At 37.6% G+C, this 23,723-nt stretch overlaps 1 protein-coding gene across 5 annotated transcripts in view; it reads right to left on the reverse strand.

Moving 5' to 3' along the window:
* Positions 1 to 6,244: 6,244 nt before the first annotated feature.
* POC1B (POC1 centriolar protein B) overlaps positions 6,245 to 23,723 on the reverse strand; it is a 52,287-nt gene continuing 34,808 nt past the window's right edge. For 4 of the 5 annotated variants that reach the window (XM_030478366.1, XM_030478362.1, XM_030478361.1 and 1 more), the window contains 2 exons: positions 8,457 to 8,639; positions 6,245 to 7,237 (listed from right to left, as the gene is read on the reverse strand). In XM_030478366.1, coding sequence (XP_030334226.1) covers positions 7,133 to 7,237; positions 8,457 to 8,639 — 288 coding nt within the window. In that variant the 3' untranslated portion in view covers positions 6,245 to 7,132. The remainder of the gene's footprint in view (positions 7,238 to 8,456; positions 8,640 to 23,723) is intronic. The other variant, XM_030478363.1, reaches the window with a different exon arrangement.

A 23,723-nucleotide genomic window follows, 5' to 3' on the forward strand; every position in this document is an offset into this window, starting at 1 on the left:
AGAAAAATATGGATAATTTCCTCCCAATACTCAGATTATGTAACAAGGGCATAACTCTCTCCTTTGAAATTACTAACTTGAGCATTTAGAGAAAACAGAAAAGTGTGGAAAACACACAAACAACTTGGAATAGCTGGAGAGAGCATCTTTCTTTGTAAGAGGGATATTTCCTTTTTTATGGTTTTGAATGATACTGGAAACCTCTCTCATTCTATCATCTCTTCCAAAGGAGTACCCAAAAGGCTGTAGGATATGGCCTGCATAGAAACTGGGGACTAGTCCTGAATACTCTCCATCTACCTGAGCACCAGAGCCAGAAGTGGGAGGCTTTAATTCAGATATCTGTGAAATAAATAGCAAAGTGCCCATTTAAACTAACCAGAAACTCAAATTACAATTTGTTTTCCATGAACCTTTAAAGGAACACAACCATCAGCTGCTGTTCAAATTTTCTTTCTTTGCCCCCCAGTCATGTGAATACAGTGCACAAAATTAAGACATTTTCAGCATGTAACTTCAATCACGTGAGAAGTCCCACTGGTTTCAGCCAGCGACTTCCTATTGAGTCAGCAAAGTACTTATGCCTGCGTGTGATTTTAAGATGACTAATCTCCCTGGCTGTGTCTGCACTGCTGGGTAGGTGCATTGGGCAGGATGTCCTGCGGTCCCGGCCCCCGGCATACGCCCTGGCTGCATCCTGGCTCTGGGCTGGGATAAAGTTGGCATGACCACAAGCTCCCCTATGCTTTCCCCTTTCGTTTGGAAAGAAATCCCAAGGTCCAGCAAGAAGTGCCGTGTACTTTGTGAGAGTCTGCAGCCAGGGTAATTGAGGGGACGACTGGAGGGGCATCAACTCTGCTGCATGGCCAAAAGCCCAGCTTCATGCTTCGTGCTGAAGCTCTTTGGTAACTTGGAGTGGTACTGTATCAGCCCTGGCTTGAACGAGGCTGTCACAACTACTCTAATGAACCTCTCACAGTCTTTCAATAAAGCAGCTATTTATAGGCTAGGTCTATACTGAATAGATTGCAGAAGCTGCACAAAAGCTCACAGTGTTTCAGCAAGGAAGCTGTAGAGAAACATCAGTACAGACCGAAACCACTCAGCGCAGTTACAGACAATCAAATATCATAATCTACTATGCTTTGCCTGATTACACTCGCTGCTTAACTGAAAAGTTAATGGCATTTTATTACATTTATAAAATTTTCTGAGAAGTGAAAGCTGGTCTTATGAAATAGAGGAATTTTCAAGTCTTACAGATTAAAAGCTAAGCCTTGCTTTTCCTCACATCGTTTTTAGGTGTAGCATCACTTCATTTTAACAGAATACCCCCAGTAATCAGTGCAGAACTTGGACACAGTCAGAAACCATCACCAACCATCTCATCTTTCTCTTTCAAATTGCTCTTTTTAGCAAATATCCTGCGTCTTGTGCTCCCAGCACATATCATAGGGTGAAAATATTAATAAAAAGAATGATTAAAAAATGTTCAACAAGTGCTCTCATGAGGAAGAATTGCTGCTGGGAGCATTCTGTCCTTTTCACCACCCAAACACAATGCATCTTAAGTGTTTCTTTTTGAGATGTGCAAGATGAAAGTAGCATGAAGCAGCAGAACCCTTTGCACTTGGCTCACCTGAATCTTCCTTAGAAGAAATAGGAGAAAGGATTTTCTGCTTTGTCCTTCCCAGACTTCTGTCTCTATGACACTTGTTCATAAAGTCCCAGTAAACAGCAAACTGCTGCAAGCATGCTTTGCTCATGAATCTTATAAAATTCCTTCTGAATCTTGTGAGAGAATTAATGTTCAATATTGGTATTGGAATAAGTATTGTAAGTCTCTGGCTTCCACCACTGTGGCCAGGAAAGGTTCCAGTGACAACCTCTAGCACATACTTGCAGTTCCTGCTACTTTCTCTTTGTCCTAAGGTTTTATCTCTGTAAAAGGAGCAGGGATTTCCTCTGGGGATTAGAAGGAGAAAAAAACTTGAGACAGATGTACTATTTCATTACAATTCAAAGCACAAAAGGATGAAAAAGATAGCTAATGGCTGATTTTTCTTCTTTTCTTCTGACAATTGCTTCCTCTTTAGCAGCTTTGAAGAGCAGTTGGGTCCCTCTGCACCAGGTCTGTAAGGGCACAAGCCATAAGGGACTTACAAACCTAACTACTACTCTGAGTTGGAGAATCCTCTATTTAGATGGCATTGAGGCCCTCAGCATTTCTTCTCAGCCCCCTCCTGCCTCTGCAAGTGCACTGAGGTCTCTGAAGCCCAGGTCCCTGCTATAAGCATGGGAAAACCGTGTGACCCCAGTCGCCAGCAGACTCAGTACCCCCGTTAATGTCAAAACTCCCAGAGGATTCCTGAATTAGATGTTCCTACACTGGTGTAGACCACTGCTGCTTACCAGATAGCTGAATTTTACACTCAGGTCCCAAGAGACCCTTGGAATCAAACTATCAAAGTAGCAAACAGCTCTTCTGACCCTGACACACCAAGGTGTGGGGATTTTTTTCACTTGTTTTATTAGTTTTTACTTCTGAAGACAGGGAAAATTAAGTGAGGCAAGGTGAAGACCTCAATCTGATTGTGTAGCTTTGTGGCAGGAAACATGTTAGTGAAAATAAGCAATTTTCCTGCTCTAAGTTGCATTTACAAATACACTGGTGGTACCTTGTCTAGAACTGCTGACTCTTTCATAAAAGAAATATTTTGGGATGACACATTTTGTCTTGTATAAGGTTCCTCGGTGCTCACCAGTAAAATCCTTCAAGACCAATAAATACTCAAAGAACTTATTTCATATTATGAAAATGTTTAAGTACAACCCTGAGTTATAAATATATTCTGCAACAGGTAATAAATGCAGTTTATTGGTCACTGAGTGGGTTAGAAACTATTTTTTCTCCTGAATGTAAAATTTGGGGTGAAATTGAAGAGTGTACTCAGCACATCCTGTTAGCTGAGTCAATTGAAATTGCACCTGTTCTTGGATGCAAGTCATAACAAATGCAACCCATATACATTGTAAAGAAAAGGACTTGTATGCACTTTTCCAATTAACATCTGCCTTTTGGCAAGTCATTAACCTATTTTCTCACAAAGAAACGGCTTCAATTGTATTATGCATCCAAAGCGTGCAAAGTCCCTGAGGGGGCACTCTGACAAGAACATACTGTTCCTGGATCCAACGTGAACATACATATTCATTAATTGTTTGGGGCAAGGAGTACAGAATTTCTGATTTTTACAAGTCTTACAAGGTGAACAGGTTATATAAAGCTATGTCCCTGGAAATACATTCACATCCCAGCTACTGTCACTCAGTAGAAGACTCAAGAGCGGTTTTGTGCTGTGATATGGCAATGAAAATAATTCAGTAATACTGTAATAAGACTTTTAGGAAGAAAAAAACCCAACCCTGCTTACCCTAAAAGTAGTACAGTATATTTTTTATTTAAATAAACAGAAATAAAGGTGGAAAGTTGTATTTCTCAAATCCTTCATGCCCCACCGAGCTGTTCAGGCCAGCCATAAATAGCAAGCATCCTTAAATTTGCGACCACAATTTCTCCAGCCAGATTAGTTGAATCAAAATTTTAAAGTACTGTTTAAGTTTCTCACCATAAAGATAATGATAATGAAGCAATGAATTATTATCTTACTTGTGTAAAAGCAAGAGATAACAATCCCCCAGAGACAAGGGAGTTGTTCAGATACATTCACCCCCAGGAACTAGTTTTCCAAACCCATAATTTTATAAATATATCAGCAGTAGTAAAAAGTAATTGAGAATTTGGAGAATGTAGTGGTGTGTTAAAAAGATAAAAATAATAAAATTAATGAAACAACCTCCAAAAAAAAAAAAACAAAACCAAACCTCAGAATACAGTTTGAGTTGTCAGGTTGGTCCATAAAGCGCAATGGATTATTGGCATAAACTGATGTCTCAGTCAGATTTTGCCATGGTATTTGAAAATCTGTAAGTTTTGATCAAAAGAAAAAATGAAGTGCCTTAAGGTCCAACATTGCAATGTTTAGCCATTCAGTGTCTGCCCCCACGGTGATAATTAGGAACCTCTAAATGTGCTCCCAAAGTAAGTGCATATTGCCATCCAGAATGAAAAACTGAAAAATATCCTTATTGCCTCAACATCATGCTTTATGTAATGGCCAAGATAAAAATGCCATTAAAATTCCAATAAACTTTAATGGGAATTACAAATAAAATTTAAGGCACAGTAGTAACTGGCAGCATTTCTTTCAATTTGGAAGAGCATTTACGCTTTGAAATACCCGCAGAAGCACGTACAATGAGTAGCTGAGCTACTGCATAATGCTTCAACGCCTCAGGAATCTGAAGTTGGGTTCCTCCAGGGATAATCTCCCTTCGAGGCTGGCAGGAGAGGTTATTCCAGATGCCACCTTCTCTCTCTCCCCACCTAAACCCTGCGGGGGGTGGATCTACTGCACATCATTCACACATTGCTGTTACTACTTTTAATAAGTAACTGAGCCATTTTTGCAATAGGTGGCCTGGGCGCTGGAAGCACTCCTTCTCCATCAGAGTGGCGTATTTACATTTACTATCAGAGGGATAACTTGACTTGAGGAAAGCTGGACTGCATCAGGTACCTGGTTCAGCTTGTTTAGAACAAATATGGATTTTCAGTACTTCACCACAGTCTGCAACACAGATATACTTTTCATAATCATTTAAAGACCTGTACAGTTATGTTTTCACATGCTGCAGGAGCACAACTAAGGCTAACAGCAGTTATTTTCCTCCAGCTCTATAACATAATTCAAATCAGCCAAGTCACCAGTTATTTGCCAGAGCACAAACCCTAGGGTAAATGCTTCCGAGAGTTTAACCAGCCCCTTTAGGTGCTTTTAAAGGAAGTTCTTCTATTCCGCAGCTTTATTTGAAATTACACAAATGAAGAGAATGAGGTAACTAGCCCACACCAATGTTCCTTTAAAAGAAACACCATATAAGCAGGTTGTGTTTTAGGAGAGCCAAAAATGTAGCTTTTAGAATTGAAAAATTTTGGCTTTAAGCCTAAAATTTAGCTGAAAAAGAATTTAGCTTGAGGAAAACACCTCCATTCTGATCTGAAACAACCATCTCTAGTTTTACAGACACCCCAAGTGTCATGCATGTGGGGTTTCAATATAAAGAGATCACCTGATATAATGAGAAGAATGTATCTTAATTTGGAAATGTTATGTTAGTTCATCAGATTCACAAACAGCAGAGGAATAAACTGGATTAAGTAGTAAATGCTCCAGATAATAGGTGCTGAATAGGAAGGATTAGTGGTGGGACCTAAGGCAGAAAGGAAAATTTCAGCAGAGATTTTATTTAAAAATACAGAAGTAAAAGAAATTTCCAAATCTCATTGATAAATAATCCTGAAAAATTTAACAACAACAACATAAAAAACCCCTCTACATATTTAAAGCATACAGAGAGAGTCCACTCAGAGAAAACAAGAAGCAAGCAAGAGGATTTCAATAGCTACATGGTTTTGTGTCTTCTAATGGAGCCAAGAAAAGGCAAAGACCAGAACTCGCAAATGCATAAAGCAAAGTACATCTGACCTAAAAGACAATATTTACATAACTATGCCTTATATGCCATTATAAACAATTGCATAGGCATTTGTCAGGCTGTTTACACTGGAATATGTAAAAAATAAAAATCTGTGGCTAGGAGGTTGCATCAAAACAGTTGCATCTAAAGTGTTTTATAAGAAGAGACTGCTTCACTGTGATAAACGGAACTACTTCAAACTGAGCTGAAAGTCTGTAGTAAAATTCAGAAGTTACCAAGCAAGTGAGATGATGTCTGGCTACCTGAAGGTGATTGATTACTATGAGAGAAAATGAAAAGTTATAAAAGAAAAGTGGATTGCTCATTGCTTTGGCTTGAACCACAATAGTATTTGCACAGTGAGCTTCTGGACTTAAGCTGAACTCTATTGATGTTAATGAGGTTCAGCCTGGGAAATGGGCTTTATCTATATATGGTCAGTTGCAGAATTGGATTAAAATGCTCCCCCCATTTCAAGTGTCCTATTTTTCAACATACAAAATGTGAAGTTGCAGAAATGGACGACTACCTAGTTTTGATTGTTGATTTACAACACGTTTTCTGCAATTGCCATTTAAAAAATAATAGGTAGACATACAGAAGCATAGATGTTTTCTGTTAAAAAATAAGACCTACAATCAGCTTTCTAAAAATTGCATTTTTATTAAAACCAAAATCATCATACATTGCAAAGTCCTTCCTGATTAATGACATGAGCACCTGTCAAAGTCCTTGAGAGATGAGATTCTTTTGTATTTATGATACAGATTTTGCATCACTTTGCATTTGGTTCAGATATGTTATTCAGAAGTATGAAGCTGAATTTTATTTTTCTTAATACGAAAAATGAATTTTGATGGGGGTGAGAAGCAGAAGTGCTCGACTGCATCAGTCTTGCAGCTGAATTCACACATGCAGTTATAGTTTCAAAGTTTACGTGACTTCATTTTCATACTTGTAACTAAAGGTTTTTACATCACATCGTCTTGCAATCATCACTAAAACACCTAGAAGATATAGAGTAACTGTCACTACCTTTTTGGTAAAATGTTTGAGAGTATGTAAGGGACAAAAAAAACCTCTGGCATTTTTGGAGTTAGGGCTGATTAGGTCTTATTTAATTTAGGTGCTTGAGTAATGCGACCTTAGCACAAGGAGCATTATTTTCACAATCCTTACCTGAGCTAAAAAAACTGCATAGTGCACTTCCATAGTAATTGCTATTCATCTAAAAATACATAGTTTGTTGCTTAGTTGTATTCAAAGATCTTATTAGGTTGAAATAAGAGTCTTGTAACGCTCAATGGTAATGACTTTGGAAACCACTAATTTTGGCCGAGCTACACTTTATTAAATATACAAACAATCTGCTTGCTACCAATGTTTAAAATATGTTGTATACTTTTTCTTCAGTTATTATATTGACTTGTTAGAAAAGGAGGGTCTATATTTTTTTGCTTATAGCAAAATTCCGTGAATGTATGTTTCATGAATATATGAAACATTAATCAGTACAGTTCATTTTCATCTTTTATGCTTCCTGTCTTTCTTCAAGTAACATTTTTTGCTGATTTTCTAAACATTCTTTCAATTTATCTTCAGTCAAAGTCAGACGTTGTTCCAGGATTGAAACAGTCTGCATGAAGAGGACAATAATTTCAATTGGTTTTGTACTACTCACACATTCTTACAAGTGTGCAACACAGTAACGTAAGAAAAATCATTTTAACTCAACAGGAAAAAATATCCTAAAATGGCTTTTCCTTAGCTACTCCAGTATTTACAATTAAATTTAAAAATAATGGGTTTGTATCTCTGGAGATTGTCTAAAGGTTTAAAATTGTTTTCACAAAATATTTTCTCTGAGAGCATGCAAGATATATGTGCATATATAAATTACTCTGAAATACTATGTGAAAGTTGCATCCATATTTCAATACAAAAACAGCCGTCAGTGTTGACCTCAAATGATATCTTCCAAAAACCCAAAATAAACTTCTAATGCATCCCCAAAAAACAGGAAGTGAGAAAAAATATGCTATTAAAAGGCATTCTCCAAGAGATTGCCTTCATCAGACAAGGTTTCTGGACACAGGCTGGCAGTTTCTTTTTAATCCAACTTACAACACAAACCATTTTCAACTTGACTCTGACTTGACTCTGTACTTCCCAAAACTTATTTCTTGAGTTAACATTCGTATTGCAAAACAATGCAGGAAAAAAAACCCTTAGGCACTCCCTTTTGATTTGGTTTAATGTTAATATATGACAGCCCACAGAGTGCTATCTTAAAACAGAGTGGCTAAATCTGGATCACTAAAAAGAAGTATTAAGCATTTGCAAACAAGTGACTCAGAGTCACTGCTGGCGACTAGTATTTGGGCAGTTTTACTGACACTAGGAATTATTCCCCTGCTTAGATTCCTACCCAAGCCAACACCTTGAACACTAAGTTTGAAAAAGTATTGAATGGTACATTACAAATTTGTTTTGTTCATCCCCTGCTAACGCATGACTGTTCAAGCTGGAATCTGACAAAATCTGCTAAAGAACTGGCTTCTGGAAAATCAATGCTAGATCTCATTACTAAAAAATAGTGAGTCTTTTCTTCCTGAGTTAAAAATACAACAATAATATTTATGATTATGTAGCAGGAAGCTCTTACTTTAGCAAACACAATGTGATCAATATTTACTGAAAGGAAAAAACCAGAACAGTCACTTGACTATACAACTATTCAAAATAAACCCATAGACTTAGCATTCTGGTTTATGAACATGGTTCATGGGATTTTTTGCCCATTGACAGCATTATCATTTTCCCACTGCCAGTGTTATCTGTTATTGCATACTTACTAGAGTTAAAACATCCAGCTGCTCCACAATGTGCTCCAAAGTGTTACCCAGGGAGGGGGCGATGCCTGTTTGCTTGCCCACATTATGCACAGCTGATTCACTCTCATTCTCTGACTTCCTTTTTGAACTTGTTGCCAAGACTGAAGCAGAGGGATTCTGCGCATCTTCATTGCTGACATAATCCTTGAATACAGAAACACCATTTGAAGATTGAGTTTCCTTTGTCTTCATTTAATTGGAACCATATAAGAAGATAGAAAAGTCTGGCTTTTAATTAAAAAAAAAAATAAAAAATCTGTTTACACATAGATGCACACACACAAGGGTTTTCAGATTTGCTTCTTGTACCAGGTCCAATTCATAGCACTTCAATTCATTCTGACCTAAGAGAGAATTTCAGCTGTGGTGGATGAGGCAACAAGAGAAATCTCAGCAGACTTTAAGTACATGTTTCAGGTACATATGGTTGAGGAACTACATGCTGTACTACTAGAGCTTGAATTAAAGCTCCAATAAGTACTACTGCTGACTAACGTTGTCTTCAAAAAGGTAACTTTAGTTCACAAAGGAATTCATTCACAGCAGTTATATGGATGAAAAATCCATATGTGACTAGATGATCGCAAGGGTTCCTTCCAGTGTCATACTATGAAACCTTTGTTTAGTATGAATTAACTTCTTTCAGCATAAAAGAATTAAGTAGTTTTTAGTTGTTTACTCAGTGACATTACTTTTTGAGGAACTGATTCCTTCAGAAAAAGGGAGGAGGAAACAACAGAAAAGACCCACACAATGCAAAGTTAAGAGAGAAATAACTCTGATGTATAAACTTTGCTCATGGGTAAGAAAGAGAGCACGATCTTCCCAATCACTTCTGGTTTTGTTTGTGCCTGGAAGTTCTTAATGGCACTTTTGAGTCATGAAAGGTTTAAATCATCACTAATTCATTAGAAGGTCCTTTACAACAACTTTACCTGACTTAATGACTTTTTCAGATATGTTTGAAAACTTCTTATACCTTTAAATAATTTTAGTTAATTTTAGACTAAAATAAACTGAGGTAGTCAAGTTTTATTATATCTAATTATATTTCCACATATCCATATCATTTATGAATATATCATTTATGAATATCCACATCATTTATGAATATCCACAACATTTATGAAACTTATAAATGGTTACAATTTAACTGCTTCTCTGAAACTTAACGACAACTGATAAGAATATCCATTAGCTATGCAAAGGGGAAATTTCAGTCTTATCTGACATATTTAAAATACACAATTTTTATGAGGTACCCAAAATATATTTATGTTGTAAAGCTGAACAGATTTTCAAAAGGAAGAGTCTTAAAATCATTGTTAGACATTAAAAAAAATTAAAAATCTCCCACGTCTATAAAATAACCTTGCAGAATGTGAAGTGCTTGGCAGAATTAGTGGCAAACCTTTACAAGATTACCTAGGCATGTTGAGGAGTTTCTGTGAAGCAGGATTTATGTGTAGTTGACCCTGCCTTTGAATCAGGTAGGATCAGAGAATGATGGATGAAATACTACTACTACAGTAATGTAATGATTTTAAATCTAAGTAATACTAAATTATATCAATATTATCAGGAACTCATATTGCTGGATTATCCACTTATTACACTATTTCTGTGTCTTCAGTGCCATCCTGCACAGTCCTGACCAACTAACATGCTCTGTTCTCTGAACTCGCTGATTCTCCAAAATATTTTCTTCCCTAAGTTTTGGGGTTGTGCTACCTACATCAATGAGAGAGAACTACGCAAGAGACAAGTGGTGTCCACCATCTGCCTTGAAAGGACTTTTTATTTTACAAGCAAAGCATAAGAGCAAACCAAAAATGCCACACACACAGAGGCAGTAGAAGACTGTGGGTTTAGGGATGGGAATAGCTGATAGCAGAGATTGTGGTGGGGTAAGAGGGTTTTGTATCTTAGGAAGAGGAGGGCAAAGAAGAAAGACTCACCACCCTCTCTAGGTTAAAAGCACCACTGTGCATTTCCGCAAAGACAGGTCTCAGCCCCCAACCAAGAACCCATGATGTGCAGAGCATGGGATTGATAGGGATAGAGGGAGATACCCATGCATGTGCTTCTATACGAAACTTACAACTCTACAAAACCATGTGAAATCCTTCTCAAGATTTTAGATCACCATGGTATTTGATGATATCTCACTTTCATTGATTTCACTATGATGAAAGAAACAGCTAAATGAACCAGAAGATACCTCCAGTTCCCTTTCAGCCCTCTTTTCTGTGCTTCGTGAGTGATTTATGCAAACGAACTAAGCATGTCAAGTAATAAAGGCCTGACACAACCACTGCTGAAATCCATCACTGATTTGTACTGATACTAGGTTGTGTCAAAAAATAAAAGCATGCTAGACATCGAACTACGGATTTCAAACATTAAACATCCGAGGCTGTTCTACAGAATGTCCCTGGTGTCCTCAACATAAAAAGGACATGGAGCTGTTGGAGCGAGTCCAGAGGAGGGCCACGAGGATGATAAGAGGGCTGGAGCACCTCCCATATGAAGACAGGCTGAGAGAGTTGGGGCTGTTCAGCCTGGAGAAGAGAAGGCTGCGTGGTGACCTCATAGCAGCCTTCCAGTATCTGAAGGGGCTCTACAAGGATGCTGGGGAGGGACTCTTCCTTAGGGACTGTAGTGGTAGGACAAGGGGTAATGGGTTCAAACTTAAACAAGGGAAGTTTAGACTAGATATAAGGAAGAAGTTCTTTCCAGTGAGGGTGGTGAAGCACTGGAATGGGTTGCCCAGGGAGGTTGTGGATGCTCCATCCCTGGCGGTGTTCAAGGCCAGGTTGGACAGAGCCTTGAGCCACGTGGTTTAGGGCAAGGTGTCCCTGCCCACGGCAGGGGGGTTGGAACTAGATGATCTTAAGGTCCTTTCCAACCCTTACGATTCTATGATTCTATGATTACAACATTTGCATTGGACTGCAGAGAACTGGCCTTCTCAGTCTAAAGCTATTTAAATTCATGGCTCATAGTGTAATGCTTTGTCAGCCAGGCTGTTGCCTTTTAAAGGTGTGAAACAGTGGTAGAAAGGGTACTCTCTCCAGCCATCTGTTTGAGTTTTGCTACTGGTCAACAGAAAGCAGCTTTAGTTCAGTGGTTATGATGCTCAGTCAGGAGCAGGTAAGTCCTGTTCCCATGAGGGGTGTTTTATTTTATATTTAAGGGGACAAAATTAATAAAAACTCGAGAGGAGAAAGGATTTGAACCAGAACTTCCTCACTCCTAACTAGATTGTTCAATTACATCTTTCTCTCCAGCACCATGAATTTCAATTTCTTCTCAATATGAAAAATCTTGTGATGTCAACTTGAAATTATTCCAAAGAATTGCACATTGTGAAGGACTCACTTGTTAGCACAAGATGAAATAGAATACAGATGGTTTGATATTTGGACAAGGTAGGCAGAAAAAGAAATACCCATTTAATTTTATGTTGCTTTAGCTCCTTGCTTTAAAGTGTTAGAAGTCTGCAAAAGAAAGTGTTCTGAGTATCTCAAAATATTCTGTCTCACAATGCATCCCAGGTACTTTTAGATGAGCATGAAGTATATAGGATTACTGCATCTTAAGACTGTCCGTATCTTCCCTTTGCAGATTTCATTATGTGAGATAACATTAATTCAATCCTAGAAGAGCTCAGATTCACTGTGTTATTTCTGATTTACCAAGTTACATCTGAGGTCCTTGGGAAACAGGATTAATGGAAGCTTTTTGGCACACTTAGTAAATCACAAGATGGAGATAGTCTCAAATGCTGATTAACACAGAAAAGATTAAGCTCAATTTGGCATTCAAATGTTCAAGAAAAAAATATTGCCACACATTAAAGAATTCCTGCCTTATAACCAATCATACTATGAAGAACATCCTTGTATTTAACTACAGCAGAAGAGTCCATTAGAATAGACTTCTTAATGAGATTTCTATAGAAAGATGGTGAGAATATAAAACCTTGCTTCTGTCTGCAAATCTTGACTGCTTGCCCAGAAGCTTCCAAACCTCAACCAGCATTAGCTAAATGTGACAGTGAGGTAGAGGCCTCACTGTTTAAGTAGTGACAAATTTCAGGAAAACTGGAGGCAAGGTAGATGGGACACATTGCAGGAAAGACAGGTAGAACTCAAAAATTATATATTCTGCATGGCATTAATAAACCTGCCCATTTATCACATACCTTATGGAACACAGGCAGCTGATAAGGGAAGTGTCAGTGAAAAGCCGGTTGGTGCAGGAACAATTTGTAAAGCTTATGTGATTATTCTTTGTAGACACCTGTATGCGTCCTCTGAAAATGCTAGCACTCTTTGCTGATTCTAATCAAACCTAATGAAGAGGTAGGGGTCTCCAAAGTAGTTAAGTTCGTCAAAGCTTCAGGAAACCATTTGCCAGAGTTTCCCACCTGAGGTTAACGCTGATCTATAAGTTCACACCCCTTTGCTCCGAAGAAGAATAAGGATGCAAGTTTCAGAAGCACGAGAAAGACTCAGGCTGGAACCCATGTTTTCCCAGACACCATTATCAATAAGCTCAGTGGAAATGGACCTAAGGTAGTTTGTCTAATATTAAAAAAAATACTTGTACTAATGTTTTGAGAAGTACATTAATTTTCTTGCCCTTTGAATGACACAAGTAACTAAATAACACAGCCAAAACAGATGTAACTGTAAACTTCAACTGACACTGATTTTGCTTAAAGGCATACTGCTTGGCAAGTTCAGTATCCTAAAGATACTCTATTAATTCTCAAGTACTTAAAAATAATGAAAAATAGATTTAACATTCAATGGCACTCAAATTAAAAATTTGCTGTCTGTGATTTGAAGTATTAGGATTTAAAAAAAAAATCAAGCAAGAGAGAACAATCTGAGGTTATTACACATTGACAAGTTCTTCTAAAAACAATTCTACTCTGAGATTGGTGTTTCTCAGTTTCTTTTTAAACAAGCCTGCTATACTTCAGAGTGAAAATAAAGTTGAGATTTCAGTTTAAGCTCCCACAAAGTGATTACAAATTTTGCTATTAAAGCCAACCTAAACAGATTCTTCCAGCCCAAGGAGGAAAGCTGTCAACTCAGGTAAATAGAGCAAACACTAAGCTACTAAAAATCTCACCAAACATTTTTTTCTTACAGTAAAATTGATCCAAAACTCAATGTATCAGACAAATAGGCTGTGAAAAATGCTTTGTAGCTCAGTAGATTGCCACCAACATTGCCAAGTCAGAGTACTGGCAAAGTCATCTTGTAATTTAGTGGGTTAAGCAGGAAACAGAGATTCCTCTGTTATATACTCGAAGACTTATAGGGACAAAGTGACACAAAAGTGCTAATATAAATAAGGCAAAGGCCTTGATGTTTGTCAAATCTGAAACGATCAAATACAGATAAGCAAATAATTGAACTTTCAAAATTCGTAAGAGAGAAATGAAATGAGATGGTTTCAAAGTTTCAAATCTAAGTTGTGCCAAAATGGTTGTTATTTTGTTATATTCTGGAAATTTCTACAGATTTTTAAATGTTGTCAGACATCAAGTATGCTGCTATATCCTTGAGGTGCCTGCTTTACATTTTAAACTTTCCTAGTATCTAAATTTACAATCTTCTCCAGCCCAGTGAAGGGTCCAAACCTGCTGAAATCTACTGCAATACTCAAATGCCAAAACCTTGTTATAATGGAGTGACACCAGTCTCAGTAGGTTTCCTTTACTTTTGGATACTGAGCAGTTCATGTACACCACTTTCATTCAGCATAACGTTTTATAAAAAAGTTCTTTTTAAGGAAATTCTTTCAACCCCACAGCCTATTTTACATAGCATTTCAAGAACTAGATGTTCCCTTTCTTTCAAATTAGCCCCTTTTCTAAAGTACTTTAAATACTACCAATTCATAAACAACAATTCTATATGTTGCCAGCAATGTAGTAAAAATGCCTCAGAATTAAAAAAACCCAAACTATTCTTCTGAGAGACTTCAGAGCTATAGCTTATTTTGAGAGAATAAATTTGAATAAGGCAATCAATTTTAAATTGTTATTTCTGAGCAAAGCTAAGAAGAAAATTAAAATGTGTACAGTATTTCCATTCACAGCCTGTTAGTAATAAAATGGACTCACATTTGGGCAACTTCATGTGAGTTACAAATAAGGAGGAGAAGGAACAGATTTAATTAATCAATAGGAAGTTATTACCATGACATTAGCAGCGGATGTTCAGTAGAAAATTAAATTTAGCTTATAAATGATGTCACAAACAGCAAGCCATAATTGCTCATCTTTGTTTTCTATCAAGCAAAATAGCCAAAACTCTGTGGGTGGTACTTCATCAATTTGTGAAAAATCCTTACACATAACCTTATTACCCCTGCCTATGCCCAAATGTTTTCCCATGAAACATTCACAGATAGATAGAAACAAACACTGCACCTCAGTCTCACTTCACTTCCTGATGTTTAAGAGTAGAATCTGAGTAAAATGCATCCATATATAAAGATGCTTTAGCAGTTTTATTTATAGAGAAAAAGAATCTCCTCTTCATATTCAAAAAATATGAAAAAATACAAGTCTCTGTCACTCAACTGAAAATTATTAGTCTTCAGTCTTCTAAGGGCTTTGAATTCAGAAAATACAGACAACAGCTTCCAAATGAATATCTTAATGATCTTATAATTAAGATGGGCTTATACGAAAAAGTGATATTGGTAAGCTTCCTAATGAATCACAAAAATTGGCATGGTCTGCTTTTTAAAAATAATCCTTTAAATTTTGAACACATGGTACATTTGCCTACTAATACTAAACATTTCTGATACTGTGATTAAAACAACTACAAACAATTAGTCATAAGTAGGGCATTAAGCTCAAATAGACCAGAGATCAGAGGCATAATAGAGTACTCTTCCACCTTACCAGACCTTGATTTCCTGTGGGTTTTGGTTATAGGAAATCATGGGAAGTTTCTCAGAAGTAACAGTACTATCATTACCACTGCTTCTTCTTCCCTCTTGTGAACCTACCCTGGAACAAAAATGGTTCACTGTGGATAAGCTAAATTGAACCATTTGGGAGAGTTTCTTTTTTCCCCTCTGGTTTTTTTTTCTAGGCCATAATTATTCACAGATCATTTCTACTGCTTTGAAATATATTTTTTTTCTAGTCAGTAAGTGATCCACATAAAACAGAGCTCTCTGATCTATTAGGCTAACACTGAGTATGTTAAATCACAATGTTTTATCAGTTTCTACTGCGGAAAACTTCCCTGTAGTTTCAGCTGATGACAGCACTCTTCATTTCCTCTCCTCTTGCACGCACATGAATCAGCATAGCAAAAACCTGCCACGTGCCAGGCTCTGCAACTTTCTGCCCCTTGCTCTCTGACGTGGTACTTGTGGTATAATTTATTTGCAAAGTTTAATTAAAGTTTTGCATTCAAGCAGTAAAATACAGATAAATTATGCAGTGCATCTAAAACAAAGTTCTACCAAGCATTTCTAGCTTGAGCAAACCTCTTTCAGAGCAACTTGTAACACAGAATTTCATACTTAATTCAGTCTTTCATGGCTTCTTATGAACCTCAGTCTTCTCTAGCTCTTAAAAGAATCTCCAAGCTAAAACCAAAAATTGAAAGCACATAATGTAAGTGCACCTCATCTAATTTGACAAGAAAATATTTGGTCTCCTCCTCTCTGGCACTGGCATAATCTCTGAAGGCAGCACAGCCTTAGTTTAGATCCTGACCATGAGTAGTGGCATCAGGATACAAACTCACAGCCAACAAACCAAGCCAGACTATCAGACTGCCTTCCTCAGCAAAACAGGCATTTTCAGCTAAATACAGTAGCTCTACAGCTTGTAAATTAAGAAAAAAACCCCACAGATCCCTCAAACATGTTCTAATCAAACCATTACATTTTAAGTATTTAGAGAAAACCAAGGATTTTCCCCACGAAACAAGCAATACTGCTGAAAAGTTAATAAATAAAAAAATAAATGTCATGAACATGCAACATGAACTAGATAGAAATCATTAGAGGTTCAATTTCCATAGGTGAGAATTTCCCCGCCAGGCAGCCAATTCTAAATATAACAGTTCAGATAAGCCATATTCAAACACTTCCGTAAATTATAGAAATACTTGCACCACAGGCATTGAAAATAACAATATCTACACTATGGAATAAAGGTAAAGGAAGGTGATAAAATGATCTTCAGTATAGCTTCAGCAAGCAACTTTGTAAAGCTGAGGACAGACAACACGAAAACACAGGAACATTCCCACTATTCACAATTGCAAAAATAAAGTAGTCAATTTTAATTTAGGCAAATTACTTTGGACTGCATGTTTGCACATCCAAGGGAACATTTTACAGCTAAAAACAATGCTAAAGTTTCAAGTGATAACTTCTTTTTACCCATCTAGAGTCCGAATACAAATTTTATTACATACTTGCCTTTCTTCTTCTCCATACTAGGGCAGGGAAAAGCTGAAGGAGGGCTGGAAGAATACTTGAAGCAGAAACTGGAAACATAATGAATTAGATACTAGAAGTGAAATAATGACAGCAAATGAATAACCCTATATGGACAAGGCCTCCTTTCTAATACTGTAAGAAAAATGTTCTGCTATTTTTGATACTACAAATGATAATGAATAGTAACAGAAGTAAAAAACCCTAGGACTTTCCTAGCATGTGGGCAAACTCCCTATCCTCCAAGCAGCATATTGTGGAGGTTCACAGAGGGCATCAAAACGTGGAGGGCAGGAGGCAGAGTTACCTCAGTGGTAGTGAGAGCAGAGCATCCTCACCAGGAACACATCTACTCACAGAAATGTCAGCTGTTCTGTATTGCTTGCTCACAACTTTTTTCTGTTCTTTCCCCTACTTAAGAAACTGACTGAAAGTCTCTGCTTTAGACCAATAGCTAGCTGAGCAAGTCCAACTGAACTTCACAAAGAAACAATAGCTGGTAACAGTATGATTTATTGTGCAGTTTTAAAATATATATAAGGGTTAGCACCTCATCTATCACCTTCAAAGGGCTGACAAAGTCACCTACTATATTCATTGGTATTGTTCAAAATGAATTTACAATGAAAAGAGATCGTTCAACAAACCCAAAGGAATTTCTCATTCCTGAAGGCATGTTTACACCTAAGGAAAAAAAATCATATACTTTACAATATGTGATTGATTTCTCTTAGACAAGCGCCTCTTATACTTAACCTGTTGGGGCAACACTGATCTTGATCAAGTTACACTCTACGTAAATGAGAAGAAGTAAAGGAACACACTTCTGTCTTAAACCCCACCTCTCAATAAGAATGAAGGTTACTGAAGACAAAATCCTGAAAAGACACACTGCCAGGACAAGGATTGAAGGATGTAAGTGACCACCTCCTAAACCCTAAAAGATAGCCGAAAAGAGCTGCAGTCTCTGTGCTCATCTCCACAGCCCAGGGGCCTGATGCTTTGCAAGCGTGGGAGACTGCTGCACAGAACTAGTGTAGAGCCTCTACATGCGCAGCTTCCCTTTGTGCACATACACATACTGCGTTAGCAGAGCTCCCTGGTGTAGAAGCAGCACAAAAGATCTGTTTGCCAGCCCATACTTCAGTATATACTCATACATTATCTACACACAGCCTTCTTTAAAAGTTATAATCAAAACCAAGAGAAGCTTGTTTCTGTTGGTGCAGCTGCAACAGTACCAATGGGTTTTGGCAGGGTAGCAGTGTCAGTGCTATAATTTGAATTATTTCTTTGGGTACTTCATACCAACATAACTCATGCCAATATAACTTTGTTGCCTAGACAAACCTAGCTTGCCTCCCATTACAGGCTGGTAGCAGGTGCAGGGTGTCCACACAGATTTCACAGTGAAATTGCCATCCAGAGGGACCTTGACACGCTTGAGAGGTGGGAAAACGCAAATCTCATGAAGTTCAACAAGGCCAAGTGCAAGGTCCTCCACTTGGGTCAGGACAACTCCAAGCGCAAATACAGACTGGGGGCAGGGGGGAGGCGTGGTGGTGGAATGGATTGAGAACAGCCCTGCAGAGAAGGACTTGGGGATGTTGGTTGATGAAGAACTGAACATGAGCCAGCAGTGTGTGCTTGCAGCCCAGAAAGCCAACCGTATCCTGGGCTGCATCAAAAGGAGCATGAGCAGCAGGTCGAGGGAGGTGAATCCGTCCCTCTACTCTGCTCTCATAAGACTCCACCTGGACTACTTCAGCTCTGGGGCCCCCACCATATGAAGGATGTGGACCTGTTGGAGCGAGTCCAGAGGAGCGCACAAAGATGATCTGTACAAAGAGAGGCTGTAGCAGCTCTCCTATGAAGACAGCCTGAAAGAGTTGGACTTGTTCAGCCTGGAAAAGAAAAGCCTCCAGGGAGACCTTAAAATAGCCTTCCAATACCATAAGGGTTGTACAAGAAATCTGGAGAGGGACTTTTTACAAGGGCATGCAGTGATAGGACAAGGCAGAATAGTTTTAAACTGAAAGAGGGTAGATTCAGATTAGACGTTAGGAAGAAATTCTTCACTGGTGGTGAGACATTGGCACGGATTGGCCAGAGAAGCTGTGGCTGCCCGATCCTTGGCAGTGTTCAAGGCCAGGTTGGACAGTGGTTGGAGCAACCTGGTCCAGTAGAGGGTGCCCCTGAGTGTGGCAGGGGATTGGAACTAGATGATCTTTAAGGCCTCTTCCAACTCAAACCATTCTATGAAATCTTCTCTTCTTAGACGAGATCGGGCAGCTCTGACTTCCCTTCAGAGCAGGGATAACAACAAGAAGGTATATCACTTGATTGGGTGGCTATTGACAATAGCATTGGGGTTTTACTCCTACTTCTATGGAGCAAGCAATCTCATCCAAATGATTTACAAGAAAATATCAAGGAATAAAAAGCTTTAGAAACAAAGTTAGCATTCCAGCACAGTAGAGTCCAAAGTTAAATACAACATGGCCAGCACAATTGCTTGAAGACTTTGCCTGAGAGCCAGACTTTGCCTCCCTACTACTAGGGAGGAAAAAAAAAATATAGCCAGGAAAAAATATTTTATTATGTAATAGAGGAATACTGTTCCTCAGCATGTGACCAATGTTTTTGTTAGCAAAATGTTACATCTATAGCAGATGATGAATAAAGATATGAACAACAGTGTCAGAAAATCCAATAAAGAGAAAATAAAGCTTCAAAATTTTCCTTGAGAAGTCAAATGTATGTGCTTTTGCTAGATTTCATTTAATACCTGGAAAAAGAAGCAAAACCTACACTGAGCTATTTCAATGCTCACCATTAGTACCAGCTGCACAATTTGTCCAGGTGAACACAATACTGGGTGCTGCTGACCTTAGTTCAGAGGTGGAATTTTCAAAAATTGCTTTAGCAGCACTAACATAACTTTGTACTTCAGTCAGTTGCGTTTTACAATTTACAGTGATAGAAATCACATTAGGGATCTGCAAAACTGAGAAATTTGAGAATCGCATACAAATATCTGAGAAATGTTAACTTTGGAGTGGCCTGGCATACAGTCTTGAAAAATCATTTATTTTAATTAGTGTGCTATTACAAACTTCTGTCAAAATACACACATTATTCAGCACCAATTAAAATGCTAAATGTGTTGGCACGTAAAGATTGGTAGGTAGAAAGTTTCTGCTTGGCCGTATTAAAAAAAAAAAAGGAATTCACAATGATAAAAATTACAGTTAGAGCATTAAGTTTGCCAATAATAGCTTAATTTTGAAATTCTTCATAATTTTTTCCCACTGTTGGGCTGTGACAGTTGGAACTTTGCGAAAACCAAAATAAACACCTTACTGATTTGAGAACATGTTCTGCAGTTCTGCCAGTTCATTAAAATCAGAATTCAATTAAAAAAAAAAAAAAACAAACAAAAAAAGAATAAAATATCTCTCTGTATTAAGCCGAGAGAGTGGGTTTCATTGCTCAAGCAATTCGTTAGCTACCAGGCTCTTAAGATTTATCTTCTTTCTAATTGACACTTAGTATTTGTATTTTAGCCAATTTCTTTCTTCCTAAAGCGACAAAAGTTAACAAATCACTGGAGGTGACTAACTGTCAGCATGAGATAAATGGCAACATCACTCTGACTGAATTTGGGTGGTCATGGCAGGGGGAAAGGGTAGGAATAGTGGCCCACTCTGTGAATTACACTTCCAAGAACATGTTATTCTCAGATTTCACAGGAACATACTACTAGAAGAGGTCTTGATCACTGAATCCAGTCCTCAGGTACAAGGAGTTTGCATCTATACCATTCTCATTGAGTAATCTCTTATTTTGGAACTGACAACATCTCCCATGATGAATTTCTTTTATGACTATTTAATATTTTAAATAGCACAAATATAGACAAAACTTAGTTTATACAGACTATGTTCTAGCCAAGCAAAAGCATAAATCCTTCCAATTTCTGCCTCGGTAGGTGCCGTTATATCGCAATAGTCACATCCACAATCCTGTTGACTTTAGTTAAAATAAATATGGATAAATACAAATAAAAGAAGTAGTCAGCTAAAATATATGGGTTTGTTCTCCACTCTGCAAATGATGCTGGGAGAAAGTCCCCTTTTCCCTTAGTCTCTGTGTGAGAATGTCTTGTGAGTCAAGATCCCGATTTATTAGTGATGTGATACAGCTTTGCCATCAGCTTTTCCTCCCTGTCAACCCAAAAAGAAGAGGGACTTAAAATAAACCTAGTAGAAACTCCTTCTTCTCCCAGCAGCAAAATGCTACGAGGACAACTTGAAGAAGCTTTATCTCATGATTCTTATAGGATTCCTTTGCCACCAAGCTGCAGAGGCAATTGGCAAACACAGCAGAAGGGAAGCAACCTGGTCTAGTGTCCGTGACAACTCACAACTTTGTCTTCCTGCAGTCACACCTTATTCCTCTTTCTTGGTACAAGAAAAATATTGACTTACAGTTTCCCTTCTCTGTAGTGATGCTTATATGACCAGAAAAGCTGAGCTACTACAAGCAGATACACATACAACTCAAAAGAAACAAGACCAATGCTTACTCCTTCATTCAGCAAGGAGTAGCACCTTTTGCATAGAAGAGGTTCTGAGGAACTGTGGATTGGCACATCTCTCCATTTAATGTATAAAAGTAAAAAATAATGTAATTTATGATTTTTTCATAAAAAAAGCATACCATCACATAAGGCAGTAAAAAAAATGCATACACAAAGAAATATCTCCTCAGAATATAAGGATATATAAAAAAGGCTACATATATATTCTTATATATGTATTTCTACATATAACATTTTTCTATGTGTGTGTATACATACATGGATTATTTCATGTATATATATATACACATACAAACACATATGTAAAACACCTTACAAGGTCTTTTTACCTTAGAATAGAGGACAGCTCTGTCCTTTATAACATGCAAGGCTTTAAAACTCTGTGTATATATAGATTAGGAAAGTAAATGGAAAACACTACATAAAGGGTTTACTATTTGAAGATTAATGTTAACAGGTCACAATGTATTATTTTATTCATACATCCCCCCAGGTTTAAATTAATTTGTTAAACTCCCACACAATTCTTCTGCACACATGCCATATTTAATTATGATTGCTGCTACATTTCTAGCACTTGTAGTGTGTTTGGGAGTTTTTTGTTTGTTTTGAACAGCCAAACTTAAAACATTGATTAACGTTAGTATTCTTTATGTGGGGAAAACCACAGTGCATGTACAAGTTGGAGCTGAAGCACAAGAGTAGAACTTTATTGTATCACTATATCTCACTAAACTACTGCATGTCTGTTCTGGAAATCCTGACCTGGTGTAATCAGAGGACCAAGAAAAACTGAAAACTTTTATTCTATTCCTGCTTGCCATTTCTTTACCAAGCAACAGAACAGAATTTATAAGAATCCCCGTGGATTCAACTTAAAGCCCTCTTGTTTTATGTGATGACTAAGTTGCAGTCTTTCTATAACATTTCTGTTGTCAGAAAAAACTCCCTTATTTGTACTAATACTGTGATCTTTTAAAACTTCTGAAAGGAACATTACTTTGATAATTGATTATCACCAGCAGCAGCCTAGTGATAGCAAGACTTTGTGGAACTGTGTGTCCATGCAAGGTACAAGAGGATGTACCATTTCCCATACTCTGTTAAAAACACAGCATCACTGGTACTCCCATGTCACCTATGTCCCTGCATCTTAAGGAAAACAATTTCTAATAATAACAATGGACATTAACATAGATCTTTTCTAGAGACCAATTAACTTGAGCACATTAACATTTACATATAAGGTACTCCTGCTAAGAACAGGAGGTCAGATTCTGAAATGTGCTTGACTTCCCTTCTGCTCATGTCCACATGGTACTTTCTTTGAAAGTAAAGCACATTTCTCTAAATAGCTTGTTGTATGGGTTAGAGATCTAACTAAATTGAAAGAAAGATAAAGATATAAGTAATATTTAAATACTTCACTAAATTAGCATCAATGAAAACTGCATTAAATACTATCCACTGGGATACAGCTGAGAAATATGAATTCAACTATGCTAAAAGGCATGTAAAACAGATTATCATACTGTCACGTTCTTTATAAGTTTTATTTGATTAAGGCTGATTCTGTGCTTGCAACTGCATAGAAGAGCTAAACAACATGTAATCAATTGTACAATATCAGTTATGACAGGTAGTGGTCTACTTAAGAAGCGGAGATGCCACACACTCTGGGATATGGAGGAAGGCATATCCCTACTGTGTGCCACACACCACACTTGATGTTAAAATGACAATAAAAATGAAAGCAGTTGGCACTATAATGCCAGATCAACAACTGGCATTCCAGTCCTAAATGCCAAATTCCTGTTAGGGATTTAGAGCCTTCACAGATAAAATATACTGTTGCTTTTTACAACTGTAAAAGGCAAAATAATACAAATTACCATAAATTAGAAGTGGTGAAACACAGCTGATCAGGATAATTGAAGGCCTCAACAAAAACTCTATAGCCATTAGAATTAGAAGCAACAAAATGGACATTTTACCCCACATTCCTAAGGAAACAATGCTGAGACCATTTCTGTCTGCTTGCCCCCACACTTCACTTTTACATTTTGAACTTGTTGCAGATTTAGGGGGGTCTGATGGAGAAAGAGATATTCTAGATAGGGCTGATTTCC

The sequence above is a fragment of the Strigops habroptila genome, chromosome 3 (genome assembly GCF_004027225.2).
Source record: "Strigops habroptila isolate Jane chromosome 3, bStrHab1.2.pri, whole genome shotgun sequence".
Taxonomy (NCBI): domain Eukaryota; kingdom Metazoa; phylum Chordata; class Aves; order Psittaciformes; family Psittacidae; genus Strigops; species Strigops habroptila.